This window comes from Ornithorhynchus anatinus, chromosome 5, assembly GCF_004115215.2.
Source record: "Ornithorhynchus anatinus isolate Pmale09 chromosome 5, mOrnAna1.pri.v4, whole genome shotgun sequence".
NCBI classification, from domain to species: domain Eukaryota; kingdom Metazoa; phylum Chordata; class Mammalia; order Monotremata; family Ornithorhynchidae; genus Ornithorhynchus; species Ornithorhynchus anatinus.
The window spans coordinates 57061705-57087841 of NC_041732.1; the positions used below are offsets into that span (position 1 = coordinate 57061705).

The 26137-nt window shown below is 52.8% G+C and overlaps 1 protein-coding gene across 7 annotated transcripts; it reads right to left on the reverse strand.

The window, feature by feature from the left end:
* Positions 1–208: 208 nt before the first annotated feature.
* Positions 209–20424, reverse strand: LOC100089998 (cyclin-dependent kinase 11B). Of its 7 annotated transcripts, none has more exons than XM_029065689.2 (20): positions 20345–20424; positions 16642–16767; positions 15812–15927; positions 14780–14907; positions 13778–13916; positions 12982–13136; positions 11401–11523; positions 10417–10512; positions 10141–10293; positions 9501–9563; positions 8932–9107; positions 7332–7422; positions 5766–5887; positions 5247–5352; positions 4193–4314; positions 3745–3852; positions 3221–3337; positions 2726–2874; positions 1861–2050; positions 209–1744 (listed from the first exon to the last, which is right to left on the reverse strand). In XM_029065689.2, the coding sequence occupies exons 2-20, from the start codon at positions 16750–16752 to the stop codon at positions 1652–1654; spliced, it is 2358 nt and encodes a 785-aa protein (XP_028921522.1). In that variant the 5' UTR covers positions 16753–16767; positions 20345–20424; the 3' UTR covers positions 209–1651. The 7 variants fall into 7 exon arrangements, with proteins under 7 accessions (XP_028921522.1, XP_028921527.1, XP_028921526.1 ...); XM_029065694.2 differs by having other exon boundaries at positions 8932–9101; positions 12982–13118; positions 20337–20415; XM_029065693.2 differs by having other exon boundaries at positions 12982–13118; positions 20337–20415.
* Between the last annotated feature and the right edge of the window lie 5713 nt (positions 20425–26137).

The window sequence follows — 26137 nt, forward strand, 5'->3', positions numbered from 1 at the left end:
GTGACCGGCTGGGGGGCTGGTGCTGCCAAGGGGACTTCGGGTTTCTCCCAGGGGATCAGTCCTCCCTGCTTGCTCTGGCCTGCACGGAGTTTCCCCAGGGTTTGGGCAGCAGCGGGTTAGGGTTTCCCCGGCAGGCCGGAAGTGGGAGAGGAGAGGAGGGGAGTTGTCTCCGTATCCTCCGCCCTGCAGCTGGGGTGAACCGGCCAGCTGCAGTGTTGAGACATTCTCTTGGTGCCAAGACATTCTCTTGGGGCCGTGACCCAAGGGGGGATTCCTGGGAGAACATGACGTTGCTCTGATGGGAGTTTACATTAGGTTATCGGCTGGCCCCGGGCCCCGTCTGCCCAGAAATGTGCTTCCCTTCCCTTCCTCCATCTCCAGCACCTCCCTCCGGCTGGCCGGTGCAGGCTCCCACGTGGCAGTGGGACTGGAGCCTTTTCTCCAGAACAGCACTCTGGCACTGGGCCCACCCCCCACTTACACCCCAATAAGGCCAGGGTGGACTCCTGCTGCTGAAGGGGGTCAACCCGTGGGAGGACCACGCCTGGGTCGGGTCATCCCCACGCACCCATGCTTCCTCTGTGCCTGTGTGGGCTGGAGGGCTTGCTGTGGACATGTGGCTGCTGTGAGGCATGAAAAATAGTGCTCGGCTCCCGCCGGGTCCATCGTGCTACTTCTCTACAATCAGTTGGCACCAGCAACAAGTTGCAGAAGTCTTTTCACAATACCCCCTGCCCATACACCCTCTTTGCCTCAGGAAGGGGGAAGCAGGGGGCTTTCTAACTGGGCTTCTCAGGTACCTTTCCCACCACCCTCTGTGCCACCATGCCCTGATGTGCCCCTTTGCCGCACCGAGCCAGGGGACAGGGTGTCTGCTCTCTGAGGTCCAGCTACCACACACATGGTGAAGTTTTCCTCCAAGAATATTTTACTCTATTTTAAAATTTATGACAATCTTAATATACAAAACTGCTCCCCGTGGCTCCGGACCCCTTTCGACAGGGAAGCAGGTACCCCCTGCTCCTCCCACACAGTCTGGGGTCCCCGCTACAAAAGAGGCTCCAAGTTGTAGAAAACAGTGAGACGATTCCTGCGTTGGGCCGGACACGTGGGAAGGGGAGGGAGGGTTTGGGTACGCTAAGGGTCAGGTGGGAAGTGGAAGGGCTCCTCTGACCACCCCCACCAACCCCTGCCCCTCTCCCACAGCCATTGCTCTCCTACAGTAGCGCCCGTCTGGGATGATGGGGCCAGGGTTCACGGTACCCCAGCACGTCACTGACCCTGCCAAGGCCGCTAAGACCCGGGTTGAACATGGCAGGTTTCCGCAGGGCCCATTTCTGGGGAAGAGCTGGGCCCACCCAAGACGTGGCCCTCCCCTTCCCTGACACTCGGTAGGGAAAATGGAATTTCACTCCAAGTGGTACGAGCTCAGAAAAAGATGGGGAGGGAAGAAAACCAGCAGTAAAGGCCCAAGAGTGTCCTGGGGCTAACCGGCTGAGCTCAGGCCCCCGCCCTAAGGCTCCCCGGTGTCATGGGGGGAGAGGGGGGGCGTAGGGAGGTGGGGGTAGCGCAGCCGTGAGCGGAAATGACCGTCGGTCCCACCCCTGGCAGCAGGCCCCAGTCCACGTCACATCCCGGGTCAGCCTCTGGTTTAGAACTTGAGGCTGAAGCCCGGCCCGGCAGCAGAAGCCCCCTGGTTGGTGGTGGTGAGGTGGAAGCCCGTGTCCTTGAGGTCATCGTCCCCCTGCACACAGACCGGGGAAGGGGAGCATGTGAGGGGCTCGGGCAGGGCAGCGGGGGAGGCGGTTCCCCCGGGGCCAATCCAACTTCCCTCCCCCCAACCCCACCCCATCAACCTACCAGCTGGCTGTAGCCTAAGCCACCCTCCGGCGGGCGGGGGCTGGTCCCCCGCTTCACCCGCTGCTGCTCACTCTTGGCAGGCCACGTGGGGAACATGGATGGGTCGATGGGCAGGGGCGTCTCTTGGAAATACTCGTGCTTCAAGCCGTCCTCGGCGGTGATCCTTCTCCCAGGGTAGTAGGTCAGGAACCTGGGGGACAGTGGGGAAATTGGGTGGCAGGCACCCAGCCCAGTAGAATTTGAACGATGCTCCCTTGCTCCCCTCCCCGGCATCTCAGACCCCTGGCCCGATCCCAAGCCCCACACCCATTCATTCAGCCGAGGGAAAGCTGCAGGCCTCAGAGCAGCTGGATGTCCTGTGACGGGCCCCTGCCACGGGTTCTCAGGGCAGACCAGGGCAAATGGTGTTTTGGGGGCAGGCTGGAGCCACCAGAGAATAATAATAATGTTGGTATTTGTTAAGCGCTTACTATGTGCCTAGCACTGTTCTAAGCACTGGGGTAGACATAGGGGACTGGTCTAGGGTTCTGCTGGTGCTCAGGATGTGAGGACCATAGAGGGGATTAAAGAGCGACGGCCCCGAGCAACGGTGGCTGGGGAAAGGTTAACAACCGCGGTTGAGCCAGAAGTCAAAGGGGATGGGAGACGCCGTCTCCACTTCTTAGATGGGTTTCTGGTGATGGGGAGGGGGAAGTTGGTGACCAGCTGCTCTCCCAGGTGGGAATCGGCTTAGAGGGCAGCAGGCGGGCGTGCGGTTAGACACAAAGAGGACCAGTCCCACCCGTCTGTCGTGGATGGGTTTGCCGCCCACCGGCCCAGTGAGCCCTCATGGGCCCTCCCGTGGGGGGCTGCTCCGCTCCCTCACTTGTTCATGAGGTCGAATCCCTGGTCGGAGAGGAGGGCCCCGAAACGCTTGCGCAGGTTGTTGTAGGGATACTCGGTGAACGTCATCTTCTTCACCGCCGGCAGCTCGTTGTAGCCGGGCCAGATCTTCTCGCTTGGCGTGCCCAGGTCCTGCAATGACCACCAGTGTTGCCCGTGGGGCCCACCCCGTCACGCCCCAGCGGGCGACCCCACAGGGACTGGAGCGGAACTGGGGTGAGAGGGGGGTGCCCACCCGGCCACGCCATAGGTCCCTCTTCAACAGGCCGCCGAGCTCCAGGGCCCCAGCAGAAGGCAGGAGGCGCCCCATGGCTGGGAGAAGCCACGGGTGCAGTGTTGGGGGGGTGTGGCGTTGGAGGTGTGGAGGCCGCATCTCCAGCTCCGTGACCCCATTTGGCCCTGGCAGCCGCCAGGTCAGAACGGTGGTCCCCAGTTCCAGCTCTGGCGCTCAGGGACTGGGAAAGCCTGGGCACGCTACCTTAAACACCTTGTTGATCTGGTCGATTTCGGACTTTCCTGGAAAGAGCGGTTTCTGCGTCAGCAGCTCCCCAAATATACAGCCCACTGACCACATGTCGATGGCAGTGGAGTACTCCTGAAATAGGAGGGGCGGCATCACATGCTCGTGCACGGCAGACATGGCGGCCACAAGCCCGCCCCGGGGGAACGGTCCCAGCTCTACGCCCCAGTAGGGATGGGAAGGGTCCCCGGCACCTGGCATCCTGAAGATCAGTGTCCCAAGGGCAGTAACCCCCAATAATAATTATTGATAATTGTGGTATTAGTGAAGTGCTTATTATGTACCAGGCACTGTGCTAAGCGCTCGGGTTGATAGAAGTTAAGCAACTTGCCCAAAGTCACACAGCAGACAAGTGAACAGATGGGATTAAAACCCAGGCCTGTACTCTATCCACTAGGCTGTGCTGCTTCTCTAAGTATCCTGCACCCTGCTCACCGCCCCCAAGCACACCCCACCCTGCCCCAATGGAAACGGGCTCCTACCTTAGCGCCCAGCAGCAGTTCTGGGGCCCGGTACCACAGTGTCACAACAACCGGTGTGTAGGCCTTCAGGGGAGACCCGTACTCCCGTGCAAGGCCAAAGTCCCCCACCTAGGAGCATGGGAGCAAACAAGCAGGTGAGCCCTACCTGACCCCGCCGCCCCCTGGCCAAACCCTCACTTTAATGCAAGACCCCAGGCGGGTCCAGCCCCGATCACTTTCTGGCCGGGTTAGGCAGCAGATGGGAGGCTCCGGCCCAGGGCTGCCACCGGCTCCAGTGGGTCCCCTCCTGAAAGGTTCCTGCCAAAGGCTCAGGGGATTCAACCAAAACCACCCTGAACTTGCTCCCTGCAGCGTGAGGTTACATTGTCACGGCCCAAACCCAGGGCCACTCTGGGCCACACTGTGTCCCGGCCACTGGCCCTGCTTGGCCCTTGGCTGGCAGTCTTACCTTTAGGATGCCGGCGTGGCTGAGGAGCAAGTTGGAGGTCTTGAGGTCGCGGTGCAGTATCCAGTTGTCGTGGAGATGCTTGACTCCCCGCAGTAACTGAATCATGAGGGTTTTCACCTCCCCTGGGACACACAGACCCGGCCCCAGGTCACGCCACCCGCCCTTTCCCCTCAAGAATCAAAGCCCCCTGTACTCCTGCTACCATGTGGAGAGGGAGGACAGACACCTGACCACAGGCTTTTGCCAGCTCAAGTCCCACTGGGTGGTACATTTTTACTGTTTCCTAGGGAAAAAGATCTCACTGACCCTAGAGGGGATCCCTCCTTCTACTCCTACACTACACTCCAGAGCCCAGATCAATGACCAACATCACTGCGATTCTCTCATCTCTCCCCTTCTCAAAAGTCTCCAGTGACTACTGGTTTTCCTGAGCACTAAGTAAAACCTCGAGACCAGTTTTCCAGGGTCTCCTGGGCTCTCTCCTTATCTATCTGCCCTCTCCAACTCCTTCACCTCCAAGTTCCACTCTGCCCTGCAACTCCCTACTCCTTCAAAAGTGCCAGACCACAGATCCCCTAAGTTTCAAGGTGCTCCTGAAATCCCACCTCCAAGTGGCTTTCCCTGATCCACTGAGTACCTACTGTGGGCAAAGCACTGTCCTAAATGCTTGTGTGGTCACCCTAGGTAGAAGTCAAGATCACTGCCCTCTAGGAGCCTATGGTTTAGCCAGAAAACACACACGAAGTGATTTAGAAAAAAGGGAAAGTAAAAACTGGGGTGCAGGGTGAGTAAATACTGCCACCCAGGGCGCAGACACTCACGCTGACCCCACAGTCCTCCTGGACATATCCATCTACGTCCTTTTAAAGCCCTTCTTTTTTCCCCTCGCCGACTTTCCATTCCCTTTTCCCTTCTAACTGTAAATGATTGTGCATCAGTCATTCCACCATCAAACCGTAGACTCCTCCCGGACAGGACCGAGTGCGTGCGTAGCGTTCTGCGCACCGTAGAGGAGAACCCCCGGCAGGCTGCGGTGGCTGGGGTGGGAGGTTACCTGGTAGGAACGGCTGCTTCATTGTTTCCATCAGACTCTTGAGATCGTGCTCCACGTAGTTCATCACTATGTAGATCTTATCCATGTTGCTGCCCACCACGATCTCCTGCCGAAGCAAGCCGTCAGGCCGGCCTGAGACTTCCAGCCCCTCAGCCTGGCCATGCTAGGTCACATCTGCTCGGGGGGGCTAGGTGTCCACATCCTCGGGAGCTGGAACTCACCCGAGGCCTCCCTCCCCGTCTCCGGCCCAGGCCGACCCACGACCGGGTTCAGCGCCGGGGCAGAGGCCTTGGGGTGAGTAGAAGCCCGACTGGCTCCCTTTATTCATCCCCCGTCCCAGCCCCACAGCACTTATGTACATATCTGTACTTTATTCATATTAGCATCCGTCTCCCCCTGTAGACTGTAAGCTTGTGGACATGGAATGTGTCCGTTTATTATTATATTGTACTCTCTCAAGCACTAAGTACAGTGCTCTGCACACAGTAAGTGCTCAATAAATAGGATTGACAGACTTACCCGGACTGTGACAATGTTGGGGTGCTGGGCCTTTAGAATGGTGTTGATTTCCCGGAGAGATGTGATGGGAAAACCTTCTTTCTCCTTCTCCATTTTCAGTCGCTTCAAGGCCACAATCTCATCTACGAGGAGGAGGGGGTAAGCGGAAGAGTGAGGGAGAAGAGTTACGAATGGAGCCTGTGGCCCAGGCTACCAACAGAGGTCTGTGGTTTAAATGATCCAATTCCTTCTGGCCTAGGGGGGCAAGCTGAGCCCCTCTGGGCAGGAAACCAGTCTTGTGGGTCTGCTACTGGCGGCAAGGCATTCACTGGGCGACGGGGAAGCAGCATGGCTTAGTGGAAAGAGCATGGGGTCTGGAGTCAGAGGACATGGGTTCTAATCCCGGCTCCGCCACTCGTCTATATGACCTTGGGCAAGCCACTTAACTTCTCTGTGCCTCAGTTACCTCATCTGATAATTGGGGACTAAAACTGTGAGCCCCCCGTGGGGCTTCTGATTACCTGATTACCTTCTATCTACTCCAGTGCTTAGAACAGTGCTCGGCATATACTAAGCGCTTAACAAAAACCATAATTATTATTAATCATTATTATTATTATTCCTACCATGAGGCAGTGCCACGGTGAAAGTGGGAAAACCGGAAAACAACTCTGGAAAACACGATCCCTCTTCCCTCTCCCCAGTTGCTGTTGTCTGGGTCCCAGACGGACTCTGAACCTAGATTCTTCTCCACAAAGTCCCAGAGAGGTCCTAGAACCACCAGAGAGGACATGCTAACTGCTTGCAGCAACCCCTTCAGGTTGGACTGTGCTGCCTGACCTGACCTGACGGCTATTCTGGGGGTTATTTTGCTGCTCAGAATCCAGAACTGAGACAGCCCAGAAAAGAGCCAGAACAGAGCAATAAGACAATATCCCTCACATCAGAAACTTCTGTATGTCTGCCCCCTAGCATCCAGTGCCAGAAAAGCAGGTTATTAAATAATAATAATAATAATAATAATATTTCTTAAGTGCTTACAATGCGTCAAGCACTGTTCTAAGCACTGGGATAGACACAAGTTAATCAGGTTGGACACAGTCTGTATCCACTATGGGACTCCCACTCTTAATCCCTATTTTACAGATGAGGTAACTGAGGTGCAGAGAAGTGAAGTGACTTGCCCAAGGTCACAAAGCAGACAAATGGCAAAACTGGGATTAGAACCCAGGTCCTTCTGACTCTTAGGCCCATGCTCTATCCACTAAGCCACACTACCCCAGTGCCCAGGGCCTCCCTGCTCTGCAGTCCATGCAAGCAGACCCTCCACCTGCCCCCCCTCTGGCCCAGTCCTCGGGGACCAGAGGCCTTTCCTAGTGTGCTGAGGAGAAAATGTTCTCCGCCTGAATGACGGACTCAATCTCTTCCGCACCCCTCCAAGTGTTGGAACCCCATCCCAATCTCCCATGTCCCTCCGCCTCTCCAGGAGCAGGTTTCAATGGGCCAGGCTCGATCCCTGTCCACAAATCGGGAACATTCCCACCCCCAAGAACCCGATCGCGGCCCCCGCTGCCAGGTGGCACTAACCGGTTTTCTTGTCCTTGGCCCTGTAGACCACCCCATAGGTCCCTTCCTCGATTCGGTTGAGACACTGAAATTCCTCCACACTGCGACAGCCCTGTGGACAGATGCATGCTTGGTACATGGGCAGAGCCTGTGGTCCTGCCTCCGGGGACAGTGGGGCTGTAATCCCAACCATGTGGAGAGGGGAGAATGGGGCTTTAAGCTCAACTACGGGGGTTCCTGAAACTTTTCTGGTCGGCTGCCAATCTCCCCATCCCTCCCGAACAGCAACTCTCTCTGCATCAAGCGGGAGCTCTCCTGACCCTTGGCTTTGAGGAATTCAGTGGAATCCTCTATTTATCCATGCTCTCTTTTCCAACTGCACCCCAACTCCCAATCTCTGGTACTCTCAGTCCCATTTACTCACTGGGTCTCACTTTCAACCCTCCCGCCACCAACTTCTTCCTCCTGCCTCCTCCACTGCCTGGAATTCCCTCCCCTTTCTCATCTTAGAGATCACTGCTCACCCCATCTTCAAAGCCCTGAAATTTCATCTCTTCCAGGAAGCCTTCCCTGATTAATCTCTCATCTCTCCACCCTATAGGCTTCCAACTGCCAAGTCACCATTGCTTTGTCACCTAAGCACTTAGGCACTCATTACCCCACCCCTCCCCCTACCATAGCATTTATATATATCTTTAATCTTGATACTCGCCCCTACTTGCAATAAAATTTGAAGTCTCCCTTTCCTGCCAGATGTGAAGCTCCTTGAAGGCAGAGATCATGCATACTATCTCTACTGTACTTTTCCAAGAACATAGTACAGTGCTTGGCACAAACAGGACCTGAAGTAATACAAAGACCACTGACGTCTGTAATAGCTCTGGCAACTCAGAGACAAGTGACAACTGCCCCTTGATCCCCTGCCAGGTGGAAAGACACCCTCTCCGGCTTCCCCTGGGCCATGGCAAGATGGAAGAACGACAAAAAGGAAGGGCCCAATAAATCTCCTCAACCCAAACTCCACTTTCCCAAGTCTGGCCCTCTGCCCGGCCGTGGGAAAGGGCAAAAATGGCCCTTCTGACCCTGGGTGCCTCCAGCCAGTTGAACCTCTCTTCCTGCAGCCAAACCTCCCCTTCTAGGTACCAGCATATGGTCCGCCCATTCAAAGAGGAGGCTGATGAAACCACACCTGGTTGCCAGGCCTAATCCCCAAAAGTGACCCAGACGGACTACACCAGCCCGACCTGGACCCAGAAGCCATGGGGCAAGGAGGGGAGGGAGATTTTAATCACCCATCTTGGAAGTTCCCTTATGCTACCGACCTTACTAAGTCAGCCATTTGTGGAAAAAAAGTCTCTCCCACCTCCATGAAGTTAGTATAGCACCAACAGCTAGGGGCCCAGAGGACCCAACCCTGTTTCCTCAGGAACACCACTGGATGAATAACCATCTTCAGGCTTCACTCTCCCTTTGCCCCTACTGTAGCCACCCCTCATTATGACCATCACAGCTGCCCACAGAAAGGCGGAGAGGAACAGAAATGTCAGGGGATAAGAATGGAGCAGGGGACGGAGACCCCTCTGAAGCCGGAGCATCTGGCAGAGGCTGTGGGGGCCCTGACCTGCAGCGCAGGGAGGTACTTGGGGAGCTCCTGCTGTAGTTCGACGGGTGAGGCGGCCGGAGAGTCGGGAACATAATCTCCCTCCGTCATGGCAGTGGACTGGGGAGTCACCTCTCCCACCTCTTCCTCGCCTTCCTCACTCTCTCCCGAATCCCGGTCAAATCTTGACTCTGGAACTTTAAAAGTTAGAATCAAACAAGGAACCAGATCCCAGGCCGGGGAACGGGAGAGAGGAAGGGGGAGCCGGCACTCGGCTTCCAGGTGCAACAGGAAAAAGTGTCCTGGACTGGCCAGGAGAGAGAACACATGGGCTCCCCCTGCCCTAGGCTCATTCCGCCCTCCAAATCCACTGGAATCCCTGGATTGTGGGCACCTTAGGGAGAAAGCAGAGGTTAATGGGTGGGGCCTAGGAGAGGAGGAATCATGGCCAGACCCCCAATCCCCTCTCCACCAGCCCCCAGAAAACCCCTGCCCCTCCTGGGTGGGGCCTGAACTCCACCTCTCCGCTCCTCCCAGCCCCGGCCCCTCCAGCCTTAGTCTGAGAGCACAGACGGGGCAAAGCCTCTTACCAACTAAGACGTGGTTTCCATTCTCTCGCTCTTCATCGCTCATTTCTTCCTCACTCACTTCCTCTGCAATCAGAATGTCACCGGCCCATCATGCCCGGCCCGACCCAGATTCCAGTACAGTCCAGCAATCCGAACTCACCCTATCGGGAAGCCTTCCCCAATTCACTCCCTATGCCTCATGTCACGTCAGCCCATCAGCCACCCTCAACAGTGACATATTCATAACCACCCTCAGCACTCATATATTGAGAGACATTCAACTACCCATTCAATTCTTTTTCCTGATATTTCATGCCAGCACATTTATTCTTCTATCTAATCTCTGCTCCTGCTCCCACTTTCCACTGCCACGTTAATGATTTCTATCCAGCTCTCCGTTTTAGACTGTAAGCTCCTGGAGGACAGGCGGAGTTCGTTTTGCTCCCCTTGTAAATTCTCTCAAGTGCCTATGGTAAGCACTCAGTAAATGCCAATGACTGAATGATCAGGAGGAAAGGAATGGAGGCTTCTCGGCCAGAATAGTGGTCGTGCTGGGGAACTCATAGGTAGAGAAAGGTCCTGGAGGCATGAATTCAGCTCAGGATCCTTGTCCGACGGGGTGGGGAACCAATCGGCGGGCCAAAGGGGTCACGTCACTCACCGGCAGACTGCTCTGAGGCTTCCTCAGAATTGCTGCCCGTCTCCTCCTCTTCCTCCTCCTCTTCTTCCTCCTCCTCCTCTTCCTCTTCCTCCTCCTCCTCCGACTCCTCGCTGCTACTTTCTTCCTCTTCTTCCTCGGAGCCCGATCCAGATTCTGCCGGGGAACAGACACAGAGAGCCGGGGGGATGAATTTCCACAGTTCCTCCGGTCAAGCAGATCACCGGGAAGCTCCCTTTGCTGGTGCTGAGGCCCAGACTGGAGGCCACCCAACTCTACCTGAGGAAGATTCGGCTGAACTTGTTTTCCTCTCGCTGTCGCTCACATCCTGCAGGTCGGAGAGGGGGTCTCTCTCTTCGGGCCGCTCCTCCTTCACTGAGAAACAGAGCAAATACAGCAGAGTGGGAGAAAGAATCCACTACTCAAGATGACCTTCAGGATTTTCATTTGTCTAAATTCCCACTGAATTCAGGACGGAGTCGCTCTCGCTCTCACTCCCACACAGTTGAAGAATAGCCATATTCTTAATATACCTGAAAGGTCACAGAGGACCACAGGCAGACTGGGAGACAGCCCTCTCAACCAGTTGAGAATTGAATTTTACTCATCCACAATGCTTGCATATAGAAGCATATTTATTTGAACGGTTCAATTTATTATGACTGCACCTTTGGGGAATATTTTAAAGTCTGTTTCCCCCATTAGAATGCACTCTAATGCAAGCTCCTTGAGGGGAGAGGCCATGTCTCGTGTTGCTACTGTACCTCCCAAGAGCTTAGTACGGTGCCCTGCATTCAGGAGGCGTTCAAAGTACTTCTACTTCAACTGAAAATCTGATCCAGACACCGTTATCCAGAAACGTGTTTGGTGACCAAACCCTATGGTCACGGTTCTGTTGTTGGATAAGATGCTGAAGTGTCTTTGGGACCTGGCCCCCACCTAAAGATAGGATAATCAACGGACCACTCCAATCCAACACCTCTGGAACTGTTAATGCTTTTCCGTGAGTCCTCAGTGAAAATGTACCTTGCGACCACAAGCCCATTGATTTATAAACTGGCTGATGATTCCCTTGCAGTTGAACCACCCCTCCCCATCTGGGTTACCCTGGGAAAAGGGGTCTGGGCCCCACTCACCTCTAGGGAAGCCCATCCCTGGGTCTAAGTTTCGCCTCAGGCCACAGCAGTTCCGGGGCGCTCAATCCCTTCCCTGCTCGTCCCATCCCCTTCTGAGGCTCCCAGAGCCCAACCCCCACTTGCTCACCTGGCTTCCTGCTGTCCGCTTGCTCGAATCGTTCCCGCTGCTGCCGTAACGGGCTGCGGCTCCAGTGGCTCACTTTCACCTTGTCTCCGTAGTCTTCCCTCACGGTCCGGTGGTGGGCAGACACTGCAGCAGAACAGGGAGCAGAGCCCGGCCTTTGAAAATGCCCGGCCACTAACACACTCCGCCTCTCAGCAATGCCACCTACTCTCTGGGCCCCTGGCTGCCTTTGCCCTCCTCTGCAGCACCCAGCTAGATGTCATCCTCAAGTCACCCAGCTTTACCCACAGCTCCCGCAAGGGCCCCAGGGCTGTTTCCACTCTTCTGAGTCCACTTCCCACGTAAGTACAAGGCAGCACAAACATGGAGCCCAGCGGCTCAGAGCCCTCGGCTGCCACGTTTAGAGCATCTGGAAGGCCGTGGCCGTTTGTGAGCAGGAACTGATGACTACAACCTCCAAGTTCCGTTGACCAGTGTGTTCCTTACTGCCTGTGACTTTTACTGTTGAATTACAACTTGTTTCCATCAGTATCTCTGACCAATGCCTGCCCTCCTTTTCTTCACTCCCTGAAACTGAGAGGTCCTTATAGGCCCTTAGGACCATGCCTAGAATGATTTTTGGGGAAATGTTCCAGGGCTTTTTTTTTTTTTAATGGTATTTGTTAAGCACTTACTATGTGCTAGGCATTGTACTAAGCCCTGGGGTAGATACATGCTAATCAGGTTAGACAAAGTCCATGTCCCACTTGGGGCTCAGAGTCTTAATCCCCATATTGCAGATGACGTAACAGGCAGTGAGAAGTGACATGACTAGCCTTCGGACACAGCAGACAAGTGGTAGAGCCAGGACTAGAACCCAGCTCCTTCTGACTCCCAGGCCCTTGCTCTATCCACTAAGCCAGGGCTTAGTACAAGCACACTGTAAGCATTTGTCAAATCACGATGAGCAGAAAATCTGTTGTTTCCCTCTTACTTCAGAGCCTTAGCCATCAACATGATCACTTTTGGGAAGGGGTTAGCAACTGGGCTACTGTTTAACGCAAGCCATTAGAGTATAAGCTCCTCAAGGGTAAGGACTGGGTCTTTAAAGAACTCTCCCGGCACCCGGTACAGTGGTCTGTGCCGAGCAGGAGCTCAATACAAATCTACCAAGTGGAGTCTGAATGTCCTTTAGTGTACCGGTGTGGGTGGACAGAGTGGAGAGACACAAAGAAACACAGTCTTTGTACTTATGGAAAGGACAGATTGGGTTTGAATGGCTCATCAAGAAATTTGTTTGTGGGTGGCCAAGACCTTTGGATTTGGCAAGACCCATTCCTTTAAGGGCCCTGGAATTAACTCTATCCTCACTACAATAAGCTACTGTGAGGAGGCAATGGGCTCAGGTGTTTTCCAAGGCCAGTCAACCTGGGACAGTACTTGGAGGCAGAATTCACCTACAGGCAGGACTGAAATGCTAGTGCATTCCCACACCACCCCTTCCCACCGCGCCTCCCCCAGAGCCTGGGAACCAGAGAGTTTCCCAGTCCTCCTTGGGCTCTGCCCTGGGCCCCAGGACCCTCTCGCCTCCACTTCCACCATTACCTTCTCGCCGTGCTTCTCGTTCTTTGCGCCTCTCCTCAGCTCGCCTTTCCCGCTCCTTCTGTTCCCTCTGCTCTTTCTGCTGCTCCCTCATCTTCCGCTCCCGCTCCCGTTTGCGCTCCAGTTGTTCAAGGCGGTCCCTGGAAGCAATCATATGCCTATTTTTTTTTTAATTCAAGTAGGAAGGGTCAAGATTTTTTTTTTCCCCAACATTTCATTTACACTTAAAGCACAGCATCTGTTCTTTTCAGGTCAGCCAACACCAATGCTAGCCTCGGGTCGTCAGATGGCCAACACCAAAGCCGACCTCCAGGGAAGAGGGGCATCCCAGAGCCAGTTGGGGCCAGTACTAATCATTCTGAGGCCTCAGACCAAAGCTGAGCCTTTCACAGAATGAGGCGCACGTATTTCTCGCAGCGTTTCAGCTCTGTCAACTCCCTGGGCCAAAGACCTGGCTCAAGTGACAAGTAAGGGCCTAGGTTTGTGTAAAGATCAGGAGGTGAACTCTGGGGAGCTAGGAGTCCCAAACTGGACTTCCCCGGGACTCTTCCAGTGGGGCGACTGAGCCTATGAAAATTAGGGGGGGCGGTGTGTCCAAGGTGGGGTATGGTTACACCTAAGAATAGTCAGCATATTGAAGACCCACTCCCAGGGGTCTGGTTCTGGGACAGAATGTACCTGGGCCCAGCAACACCACATGTGGGGCCATGTGGTGGGAGAGTGGATGGAAAATGGACAGGAGAGAAAGGAAAGTGTGACCCTGCCATGTGGACCTGGATCTAACTGGTAGCGCCCTCACCTCTCTCTCCTGGAGTGCTCCCGGGCCATCTCCCTCCGCTTCTGCCTCTCCCACTCGCGTCGAGCCTTTTCCTGCTCCTCGCGATGCCGCTTCCGCCGCTCATGCTCTCGTTCCTTCTCTTTCACCCTGGCATGCTTCCCTGATGGGCACAGACACTGCATCAACAGCCCGAGGCGCCGGCTGCGGGTCGGAGTTTAATCCAGGAAAGACTGGGGGAAACCGCACTCCCCTCCAGATAGGTCTGAGTTGGGTTTACTGCATGCTGGCTTAAGACGTTGCTGGCTGGGGGGGCTCCTCCCGATAAGAGGGAGCTAAAGATTAAGCCAGGAGTTGAGATGTTTCGGATCAGAAATCCACCCTGGATATGTACCAAGGAGACCAACTCTTGAGCCTCTGCTTCAGTGACACTTGGACTGTTCTGGCTCTGACGCCAAACCCGCCTTTTCCCCCAATTATGACGGATGCTGGGGAAAGAGACGGTGGCCCATATCGTTGTATTATATCTACCCCAACGTCTGGCACAGTGTTTGGCACATAGGAAGCACTGAAATACCACAATTATTATTATTAGATCATGATTAGATTATGAGAAGCGGCATGGTTTAGTGGATAGAGCCCGGGCCTGGGAGTCAGAGGGACCTGGGTCCGAATCCCGGTTCCGCCACGTCTGCTGCGTGACCTTGGGTGTCACTTAACTCCTCTGTAACTCAGTCACCTCATCTGTAAAATGAGGATTAAGAGTGTGAGCCCCATATGGGACAGGGGCTGTGTCCAACCTGATCAACTCATAACTTCCCCAGAGCGTAGAACAGTGCTTGGCACATAGTAAGAGCTTAATAAGTACCATAATCATTATCATCATCATCATCATCATCATCGTGGGACACAATCGGTATCTAAAACAGGTCTGGGCTTTCGGACTGAGCTAGAGTTGCATATCAAGATGCCAAAGGACCAAATTAAAACAGACTTCCAAAGAGAAATGCTTCTCCAGGTCATTACCCCCTTCTGTCGAATGGCTTCGGTGTCTACGCTTTTCTTTCCTCTTTTCATCTTTCCTGTGGTGGGTTTTTTCCTTCCGGGACATTTGCTGTGGTGGTTTGATAGCCAAGGAGTCATCTTCCTCTCCTCTGTAATAGAAAGCCAGTGGCCCAGCCCCGTCACGAGTCGGGTAATCAGAAAGCGTTACAACGTGAGCAACCCGGTCGTTAGCCCTGACTAACCACCACGGCTATGGGCGGACACTTTGGTCACCAGGCGGCCTGTCCCCCTGCCCTCTCCGGATGCGGAGACCCCGCCCGAGTGGGAATGACTACCGCAGATCAAACAACCACATCAGATCCAGGCCTGTACGAATGCAAGGCAGGCTGGGATTCACCATTTTGGAGGTGAATCAGCAAATAGGATTCACCATTGTGGAGCCTGGCTTGAAACCAGAGCCAATAAAAGCCGTTTTCGAAGGCGAGTTCCAGGCGGGAGGGCGTGAAAAGTCAACATGCACTTCTAGCAGGGTTTGCAGATTGTGATTCCAAGGCCAACAGTTGGGTAGCCAGAAGGGCCTGAGCCCTGGTCCCCACCCACAGCTCGGAGAACTCACGCTCACGGCCACTAACTGGTGGCACCACAGGGTGGTTGACGGGGCTCTTGAGAGGCTACCGGACAGGAATGCGATGCCCTTGACTGCTCACTGGTGGCTTCTGGGCAAGGTCTGCCCCAACCCACCACGGAGGTTCTTCTGGACCAATCTGCCCCCTTCCCCTCTGAAGCCAGCTCTGCCCTTACCCCCCACTATGTCACCATCACACACCCGCATGCATGCATCCCCCATACCCAAGAGGTAGCCATAGGAAGGCAGCAGTTGGGAGGGTGAGGGAGGTGGAGCAAGTCACTGGGCAAATCCCCATGCCCACCCCACTCATGCCTCAAGAACTTTGAAAGATGATCATGGGCGGCTCCTCGGGACCAGGAATTCTGTCCCGTTCCAGGATCTGGCGGCTTGGAGGACCCACCGACACTTGCTGCCTCTCCCCTCACCTATCTTCCATAGAATCTTCTCGCCTATAGGGGGAATTCCGGATCGTTATCTCCATGCGGTGATCTCTCAGCTCCCCCTCCTCAAGGGAATCTCGCTTTGAGTCTCGATCATCAGACTACGGGTGGGGGGAAGAAGAACAAAAAGAATGAACTTTTTCTCTGGCAGCGAAGACCATTTTTAAATGACAATCAAGGAATTCTTCAAGAGCTCACAGACCCACACCTATTTCCCAGGGGCCTGGGGAACAGAAGCAGAACCTGAGGCCCTCAAGGAGCTACAACCCTCTCCACCAAGCAAGACTGTACCAGCCAAGAGGAACTCAGACTGAACTTGGCCTGTACACTCAGGAAGGAGACACTGACTCCAAGACTCATCACCAGCCTCCTGAAACTTCCTCCCGGGGTTGGGGAAGGGGGCTCTCATAAAAATGAGGCAAGAGAGAAGTTCATTTTTAGAATCGAGATGATCGACAAGAAGGATCTCCCCCCCGCCCCCAATACCATTTTACTGTCACTCGGGAACGAGATTACTGGACAGGTGCCCAACAGTAATATTAGTCTAATTATACTCGGGCACCTCCAGTTTAGATTCTGGGTTCCCAAAACTGTTTTAGCCACAGCGATTCTGCCCAGAGAGCACTTTAGTTGGTGAAAGGAAACTGAGCAATCGGGTGTTTTTGTTAATTTTGGGAAAGAGATTTTGGGCTCACCTGCGACATTTGGAAGTACAAAACAACTTCACCGAAGAAGCGATGTTCTAATGGGAAAATGAGGGTAAAGAAATTAAACCTTCTCTATTAAAACCCAGGATGCACACAAAGATGGCTTACATTTTTTATGCGTTTTATCTCTGCCTTCTCTTCTTGCTCCTTCCTACGCTTCTTTTCCTGAAGAATTTCATCTAAAGTTTTCACTTTCCAAGAGTCCTTTTCATCACCCATTTGAGTTAAAACACACTGGAAAAGAACACAGTGACACAATGAGAGCTCTGCATCGCCCCGGGTTGCCCCGTCGGGAGTGGCAGACAGTGGGGGTGGCAGGCACTGGAGGTGGGGCGGCCCAGGAGTTCCTCCTAAGTCTCTTTGACGTCCGGGCACTCTTCCCGGAGGCCACAGGTCCAGAGGGTGACTTGGACAGAACACGCTTGGCTAGGCGGAAGAATGGGTGACACAGGGCCATAACACAGGCACGCATGGCAGTAAAGCAATGGAGACCCTGCAGGGATGCTACTTTCAAATGCTGCTTTCAAGCAGGATCAAAGGTCGCTATGGCAACATGATTAGCGACTCATTAGGATGGCTGCCTTTCAATGTATATCCCTGGGCATAGGGGAAGCCAGATGTCTAGGCACAAACCATCGCCACTACTGGAAAAACAACTCAAGTGCACGTCCTCCTGGCCTGGTAAAAACACTCCCCCGCCCCACCGCCACTTAGAAGACTAGGCAATGCTCACCCCAGATTGTGAGAAGCAGCGTAGCCTAGTGGAGAGCAGGGGCCTGGAAGTCAGAAGGACCTGGGTTCTAATCCTGGGTCTGCCACTTGTCTGCTGGGAGACCTTAGGCAAGTCACCTAACTTCTCTGTGCCTCAGTTATCTCATCTGTAAAAGGGGATTTAAGACCGTGAACCCCATGTGGGACAGGGGCTGTGTCCAACATGATTAGTTTTTAATCCACCCAGAGCACATAGTAAGTTTTTAACAAACACTATAAAAAAATTGGGCAGAAATGGTGCACAACTGCATTTCTATGGACAGAGTGTGCATGTGTGCAAGAAATCACAGGAAACTCAGCAACACTCATACTCATGGACACAATCTCACAGTCAGGAAAGGCACCTAATAATAATAATGATTGTGGTATTTGTTAAGTACTTACTATGTTGCCAAGCTCTGTTCTAAGCACTGGGGTAGATATAAAGTAATCAGGTCAACATAGTCCCTGTCCCACATGAGGCTCACAGTCTCAATATCCATTTTACAGATGAGGGAACTGAGGCACACAGAACTAAAGTGACTTGCCCAGGGTCACAGTAGATACGTGGCACAGCCGGAATGAGAATCCATGTCCTCTGTCTTTCAGGCCTGGGCTCCGTCTATTAGGCCACGCTGCTTCTCAAGCACTTACTATATTCCAAGCACTGTTCTACAAACTGGGGCAGATTCGAGTCAAACTATCAAGCACCTCCAAACTGATGCACTGAACAGGAAACCCCCTGCAATCCACCACTGAGAGATGAACTTTAAAGCCGTTGCAAATCGCTTTCCTGGGCTGCACTTACAAACTGCAGAAGTGAAGGGCAATCCAGACTACTCGAAGCAAGCTTTTTGTGTTTCCCACAACCTTCTTGATTTTCACCCTCCGTGACAGAAGCCAGGTACTCTTTCCATAACCCTGTATTTCCCATTGACACAGTGGTGGACACGACAGCGGGGTTTGCACAAACCCAACTATGGTGTGCTAGGCAGAATGGTTGCCCATGATACTGGCACACTTGGCCGCTTCTGGGTCAACGCTCAACAGGGTTACTTGCCCCACCACCTCTGAAACACCCGAGCACCAAGGGGGTCAACATTGCTTAGCGACATTTAATTGTAAACATGCTGGGAGGGGGTTGTGTCTCATGTTGGAAGGTTCAACTTTCTGTAGGGCTGGGGGAAAGCTACCACTCACCACCCGAATCACCCTTGAGACTGTAAACTGGCTGTGGGCAAGGACTGTGCCTACCAACTCCATTGCATTATACTCTCCCAAGGCTTAGTAATAATAATAATGATAGTATTTGTTAAGCGCTTACTAAGTGCTAAGCACTGTTCTAAGCACTGGCACTGGTCTAAGCGCAGTACGGTGCTCTGCACGCAGTAAACACTCAATAAATACACCGACTGAAGCAGTGTGGCCTAGAGCACGGGCCTGGGAGTCCAAAGGACCTGCTTCTAATTCTAGCTCTGCCACTTGTGTGACCTGGGCAAATCACTTTATTTCTCTGTGCCTCAGTTCCCTCACCTGTAAAACGGGAATCAAGAATGCATCCAACCTGATTAGCTGGTATCCGCCCCAGCCCTTATTATAGTTATACTTCACTTTGGAGAAGCAGCGCATCCTAATGGGTGGAGCCCAGGCTTGGGAGTCAGAGGTCGTGGTTTCTAATCCCGGCTTCGCCACTTGTCTGCTGGGTGACCGTGGGGAAGTCACTTCACTTCTCTGGGCCTCGGTTACCTCAGCTGTAAAATGGGGTTTGAGACCAGGAGCCCCACGTGGGACAGGGATTTGTCCAACCTGATGATGCTGTATCTATCCCAGTGCTCAGTACAGTTTCTGGCACACAGGAAGCACTTAAAAAAAAGTCACTTCTTTACGCTCTGTGTTCCTTCGCTGGGACAGGGCCTGAGTCCAACCTGATTAGCTTGAATTCCCCTCCATTGCTCAGAACAGTGCTTGGCACATAGTAAGTGCTTAACAAATATTATTATTATTGTTAATTGATGCCAAAGGGGCGGGGAGCCCTGTGGCTCACAGAATCGTATTTATTCATTCATTCAATAGTATTTATTGAGCGTTTACAATGTGCACAGCACTGAGCTAAGCGCTTGGAATGGACAATTCGTTTTAACAGATTTACTGAGCGCTTACTGTGTGCAGAGCACTGTCCCAAGCGCTTGGAATGGACAATTCGGCAACAGATTTACTGAGCGCTATGTGCAGAGCACTGTCCCAAGCGCTTGGAAAGGACAATTCGGCAACAGGTAGAGACCATCCCTGCCCAACAACTGGCTCACAGTCTAATTGGGGGGGGGGGGGACACAGACCACAAAACAAGTAGTCAGGCGTCAATATCATCAAGATAAATAGAATCATAGACATAGACAGATCATGAACAAAACAGAGTAATAATGATACACAGAAATCTGCAGCAGTGCTGGGGGGGGAGGGGAAAGAGTGGGGGAAGGGGAGCAGAGGGAAAGGGAGGGCTCGGCCTGGGAAGGCCACCTGGAGGAGGGGGGCTCTCAGGAGGGGCTCGCTACACCCCCCCGGTTCCTCCCGCCCCTTCTCCTCGGGATCCCTCCTGTTCCAGAGGGGCAGTCGGGGGGTCTGGAAGGGGAAACACTGAGCCATCGTTTAGACTGTGAACCTGTCACTGGGCAGGGATGGTCTCTCTCTGCTGCCGAACTGTCCATTCCAAGCGCTTAGGACAGTGCTCTGCCCATAGTAAGCGCTCAATCAATACGACTGAATGAACTGATGCCTCTCTACTTGTTTTGCTTGTCTGTCTCCCCCGATGAGACTGTGAGCCCGTCACTGGGGCAGGGATGGTCTCTCTCTGTTGCCGAACTGTCCATTCCAAGCGCTTGGGACAGTGCTCTGCGCGGAGCCGAGGGGGGGAGGAAGGGTCGTCCTTGCCCGGCTGGGCCGCCCCGTCCCCCTCACACCTCCCGCCCCCCTCCACAACTCCCGGTCCCGCTCCGGCTCCCGCGGAGGAGCAAGAAAAGGCGGGAGCCGCCGCCGCCGCCACCGCCGCCACTCACCACCGCACCTGCCGCCGCCCACACCGCCGCCGCCGCCGCCCGCCGGGCCCCGAGACTGAGGAGAGGCAGCGCCGGGCGCGGACGCTGCACGTCACTTCCGGGCGGGGCCGGACCCGGGCCACGGGCGCCGGATGATGACGTACCCCGGGGAGGGAGGGGGCGGGAGGGAGGGGGATGGCCTCGCCTGGGCTGGCTACATGGCTGACTGACTGAATGGCTGACTGGAATGACTGACTGACGACCGACTGGCCGACTGGACTGGCTGGCTGACTGACTGACAACTGACTGAATGGCTGGCTGACTGAATAGCAGGCTGGCTGGTTCGCTGACTGACTGGCTGGCTGGCTGGCTGGCTCGCTGACTGACTGGCTGGCTGACTGAATGGCTGACTGGAATGTCCGACTGACTGGACCGTCCGACTGACTGGACTGGCTGACTGACTGACTGGCTGGCTGAATGGCTGACTGGAATGTCCGCCTGACTGGACTGGCTGGCTGACTGGCTGGCTGAATGGCTGACTGGACTGTCTGACTGACAACTGACTGGCTGGCTGACTGAATAGCTGACCGAATGACTGCTGACTAGCTGGATCATTGACTGGCTAGCTGACTGACCAACAGACTGACCAAATGACCGGACCCACTGACCGACAGACTCAGTGACCGACGATTAGCAGCCTGGTGGTAGCGGTTAGAGCCCAGGCCCGGGGGTCAGAAGGTCAGCTCCATGACCTTGGGCAAGTCCCTTCCCTTCTCTGGGCCTCAGTTCCCTCATCTGTATATTATTATGTTGATGTTCGTTAAGCGCTTACCCTGTGCCAAGTGCTATTCTAAGCGCTGAGGGGAATAGAAGGTGATCGGGTTGTTCCACGTGGAGCTCACCATCTTCATCCCCATTTGATAGATGAGGTAACTGAAGCGTAGTGAAGCGACTGACCCAAAGTCACACAGCTGACAGGCGGCAGAGCTGGGATTCGAACCCATCACCTCTGACTCCCAAACCCAGGCTGTTGCTGCGACTGTCAGCCTCAATGAATACCATCGTCATTATCATCATTACCATACTGCCTCTGCCCACTCCAGTGCCTACTTCACTCTGCTGCCCAGATCATTTTTCTTTAAAACCATTCAGGACATGATTCCCCACTCCTCAAGAAACTCCAGTGGTTGCCCATCCACCTCCGCAGCAAACAAAAACTCCTCACCATTGGCTTTAAAGTGCTCAATCACCTTGCCCTCTCCCACCTCACCTGGCTACTCTGCTACTACAACCCAGCCCTGGCACTTTGCTCCTCCACTGTGCCTCGATCTCGTCTATCTCATCTCCCACCCCTCAGCCATGTCCTCCCTCTGGCCTGGAACACCCTTCCCCTTCAAGCCTGACAGACAATTACTCTCCCCCTGCTTCAAAGCCTTGTTCAAAGCCTGCACATCTCCTCCAAGAGGCCTTCCCTGACTTAAGCCCTCCTTTTCTCCCCCTCTTGTGTCTCCCTGACTTCCTCCTTTTATTCATCTCTTCTAAATAAATGTCTCCCCCTCTAGACTGTAAGCTCACTGTGGGCAGGAAATGTGTCTGTTTATTGTTGTACTGTACTCCCCCAACTGTTTAGTGCAGTGCTCAGCACACAGTAAGCACTCAATAAATATAATTATATAAATCAGTTAAGCGGGTTTCTGGGATTTCTGTCTGTGGTTCCGCATGTGGGGTGGGAGGCAAGGGGCTGGAAGCTGGTGCTCACGTATGGATTGGGGGCTGCAGGTCTAGGGGCTGAGGGGTCAAGGGGCCGAGGCAAGGGGTCAGCTTGTGTGGAAGCAGCATAGGCAAGGCAGGGTGACCATCAAGACCTGCCAGTCTAAACTGCCTTGCCTCTTGGGCCCAGATCTGTTGATCAATCAGTGGCATTTATAGAGCACCAGCATAGGCCCATTTCAGGTCATTCGCCCCTCCAGTCCATGTCCAGAGTGGAAGCGTGAAGCAGCGTGGCCTAGTGTAAAGATCCAAGCCTGGAAGTCAGAGGACCTGCGTTCTAATCCTAACTCCACCACGTACCTGTTGTGTGACCTTGGGACAGTCACTTAAATTCTCTGTGCCTCAGTTCCCTCGCCAAGGCTATACCTATCTTTTTCATGGTATTTGTTAAGTACTAGGCCAGGCTCTGTACTAAGTGCTGGGGTAGATACAAGTAATTAGGTTGTAAACAGTCCATGTCCCACATGGGGCTCACTGTCTTAATCCCCATTTTACCTGTTCTTACTCCTTCTTAGGCAGTGAGCCCCAAATAGGACTTTATCATCTTATATCTACTCCAGAACTTAGTATCGTGCTTGATGCACAATAAATGCTTAACAAACACTACAATTATTATTATTATTATTATTATTAGCTGGGTACTTGCCCAAAATATTCCCACCACCCTCGCTCCAGTCCTCCCATCCACCGCCCTGAGCTCTTACGACTTTTCGGTCACACTCAGACCTTACATAATAGCAGCCTCCTATTTATTTACTCTTCTATGTATCTTTCCAGACTTCTGCTATTACCAGTTATAGATTTGTTTTTCCTCCTGCTTTCACCATTTGTAAATAATCCATATCTGTCATTTCCCTGGTTGAAATGGTTGAAACCCCCTGGAGGGCGGAGACTATACCTTTTGCTTTTATAGTGCTCTCCCAAGTGCTGAGTCCAGAGGCCCAGAATCCAAGTCAGAACCGCAGACTGCCCCGGCTACAGAAGCTGCCACACAACCTTACCGAGGTTCTAAAGTTTGCAGTGGTCCATGTTGTGGCTGCTTCTGTCATTGTGGGCAGGGAACGTGCATGCTAACTCTGTTGTTTTGGACTCTCCCAAGTGCTTGTACTCTGGTCATAGTAAGTGCTCAAAAAATACCAATGATTGTCATTTTCCTCAGGACATGGCGGTGAATATATTTACACATAAGAGTAATAAGTACCATTGAATTAACATACACTCAAGTGCTTAGTACAATGCTCTGCACACTGCAAGTGCTCAATGAATCAATCAATGGTATTTACTGAGCGATTACTCCGTTTAGACCACTGTTCTAAGCACTTGGGAAAATACAGTACCATTTAGTTGGTAGACAAGTTCCCTGCCCACGAGGAGCTCACAGTCTAGACAGAGGCAGACACTAAAACTAATTATAGGTATGTACATAAGTACTTTAGGCCTTGGGGTGAGGTGAATATCAAGTGCTTAAAGAATACAGATCCAAGTGCATTGGTGATGCAGAAAGGGGAGGGAATAAGGGACATGAGGGGAAGGCTCTTGGAGGAAATGTGATTTTAGTGAGGCTCTGAATGGGGGAGAGTGGTGGTCTGTCATATATGAAAGCAGAGTGAGTTGTTCCCATGCCAGAGGGAGGATTTGGGCAAGGGGTCAGCTGCAAGACAGATGAGATCGAGGTGCAGCAAGTAGGCTGGTGTTAGATGAGCAAAGTATGAAGGCTGGATTGTAGTAGGAAATCAGTGAGGTAAGACAGGAGGGGGAGACCCAATTGAGTGCTTTAAAGCTGATGGTATGAAGTTTCTGTTTGATGTGGAGGTGGATGGACAACACTGGAGGTACTTGAGAAGTGGGAAGGCATGGACTGAATGGTTTTAGGAGGGCTTTGGACAGATCTGGGGAGAGACGGTTCCAGGCTGGGATGGGGGCAGGAAACTGCTCGAGGCAAAGGAGGTACAGTTAGTAGGTGAGCTTGGGCTGAAAGAAGAGAGTGAGTTGAGAAGTAGCAGGTGAAGACCACAGATATATAAACCAAGAAGAAGTTTACAATCCAATGGGGGAGACAGACATGGGGAATTATTGACAGATACTTGGAGTGGTAGGAAGAACAAGACTCAGAAAGGTGGAAGAGCAAACGGGCCAGGATAGATGATCAGAATCAACTCGAATAATTGGATGTGTAGAAATGCTGAAAATACATAAGTGCAAGGGGTGGGAATGATGCATAATTTATTACCGTAGTGCCTTGCTCCTCCGAGCCCTGTCCAAACAGCAGTTAAACAAAATCTCCTCTGGGGCTATTCACTTGTGTTTCTCTTGCTGAGAGGGAGGTCTGGGCACCTCTCTGCTGACCGCACAGCTTCTAAATGTGGGTTTCCTGCCTATGGTCAGAAAAAAAACCTTTTTTTTCAGCTTTTCTGACCCAGTTTTCTTTCATTCATTTATTCAATCGTGTTTATTAAGCATTTACTATGTGTAGAGCCCTGTCCTAAGCGCTTGGGAAAGTACAATATAACAATAAACGGTGACATTCCCTGCCCACAGCCAACTCACAGTCTAGAGCAGGGGAGACAGACATCAATACAAGTAAATAAAATGACAGATATATACCTAAGTGCTGTGGGGCTGGGTGGAGGGGGAAGAGCAAAGGGAGCAACTCAGGGCATTGCAAAAGGGGGTGGGAGATGAAGAAAAGTGGGGCTTAGTCAGGGAAGGCCTCTTGGAGGAGAAAGGCCTCTGACATGGAGACCTGTGGTAGTACAGGGAGGCATGTATGTGTACCCAGAACTGTCCAGACCCTACCTATGAACATGCAATTTGGAGGGGAAAAAAAAGGAGCCCTTCTAGGTCTTCCCAAGGCATCACTTTTTATCCTTATCTCCTGTCTACCTGCAGTATGGGGTCACTGTCATATTAGTCACGTTTTGTGCTTAAACGTTGGGTTTTTTTAAATTTTTTATGGTATTTGTTAAGTGCTTACTATGTGCCAGGCACCGTACTAAGTCCTGGGGTAGATACGAGTTAATCAGGTTGGGCACAGTCCATGTCCCACATGGTGCTCACAGTCTTAATTCCCATTTTAAAGGTGAGATATCTGAGGCTCAGAGAAGTAAAGTGACTTGCCCGAGGTCACACAGCAGACAAGTGATGGAGCTGGGATTAGAACCCAGATCCTTTGACTTCCAAGCCCATTCTCTATCCACTGGGATACACTGCTTCTCATTTATAGAAATCTCCTTTAAAGGAAGCCTCTCTGGGCCCCTGTGGCAGGCCTGCCAGGCATCAGGCCCTTGCAATCTCACTCAGTGTTCCTCCTGGAGTGCACAGAGGGGCGAAGACCTGAAAACGGCAAATGGTCTGTGATAATAATAATAATAAAATGGAATTTGTGAAGTGCTTACTATGTGACAAGTACTTTTCTAAGCGCTAGAATAGATACAAGTTAATCAGGTTGGACACAGTCCCTGACCCACATGGGATTCAGTCTTAATCCCTATTTTACAGATGAGGTTTATATAAGGCACAGTGAAGTGACTTGCCCAAGGTCACACAGAAGACTAGTGGTGAAGCTGGAATTAGAACCTAGGTCTTTCTGACTCCCAGGCGTGTGCTCTATCCACTAGACCATGCTGTTTTTTGTGATGGTCCCAGGGTCCCACAAATCAGGAGCAGAATCAGGATGGGACTTTGGAATTCTGGCCATTCCTGTACTCCACCAACCCTCTTTCCACCAGAAAAAGGTTTAGACATTCTCCCTTTAAAGTGCTCAGGATGGTTCCCAGCCCTCATCAGGAGTTCCATAAATGAATTCACTCCTTCATTCAATCATATTTATTGAGCACTTACTGTGTGCAGTAAGCACTTGGAAAGTACAATTCGGCAACAAATAGAGACAATCCCTACCCAAAAACCATCAGCTTGACTGGCTGCATTCAGAGTTGTTTAGAGTGCGGGTGACCCGTATCTCTCCAGATTCCTAAGGCAATAGGCATTTGAAGCAAGCTACTGAGAGATTGCAGTTTTGACAGTCAGTCAATCAATGGTATTTATTGAGCAAT

Bases quoted from the DNA above. Each gene is read 5' to 3' on its own strand.
- LOC100089998 (XM_029065689.2), bottom strand. From the start codon at position 16,752: ATGGGTGATGAAAAGGACTCTTGGAAAGTGAAAACTTTAGATGAAATT. The intron at 14,908-15,811 runs GTGAGGGGAGAG...TTTCTATTACAG, and splicing joins GAAGATTCTATGGAAGATAG to AGGAGAGGAAGATGACTCCT. The intron at 2,875-3,220 runs GTAGCGTGCCCA...TGGTCATTGCAG, and splicing joins AGATCAACAAGGTGTTTAAG to GACCTGGGCACGCCAAGCGA.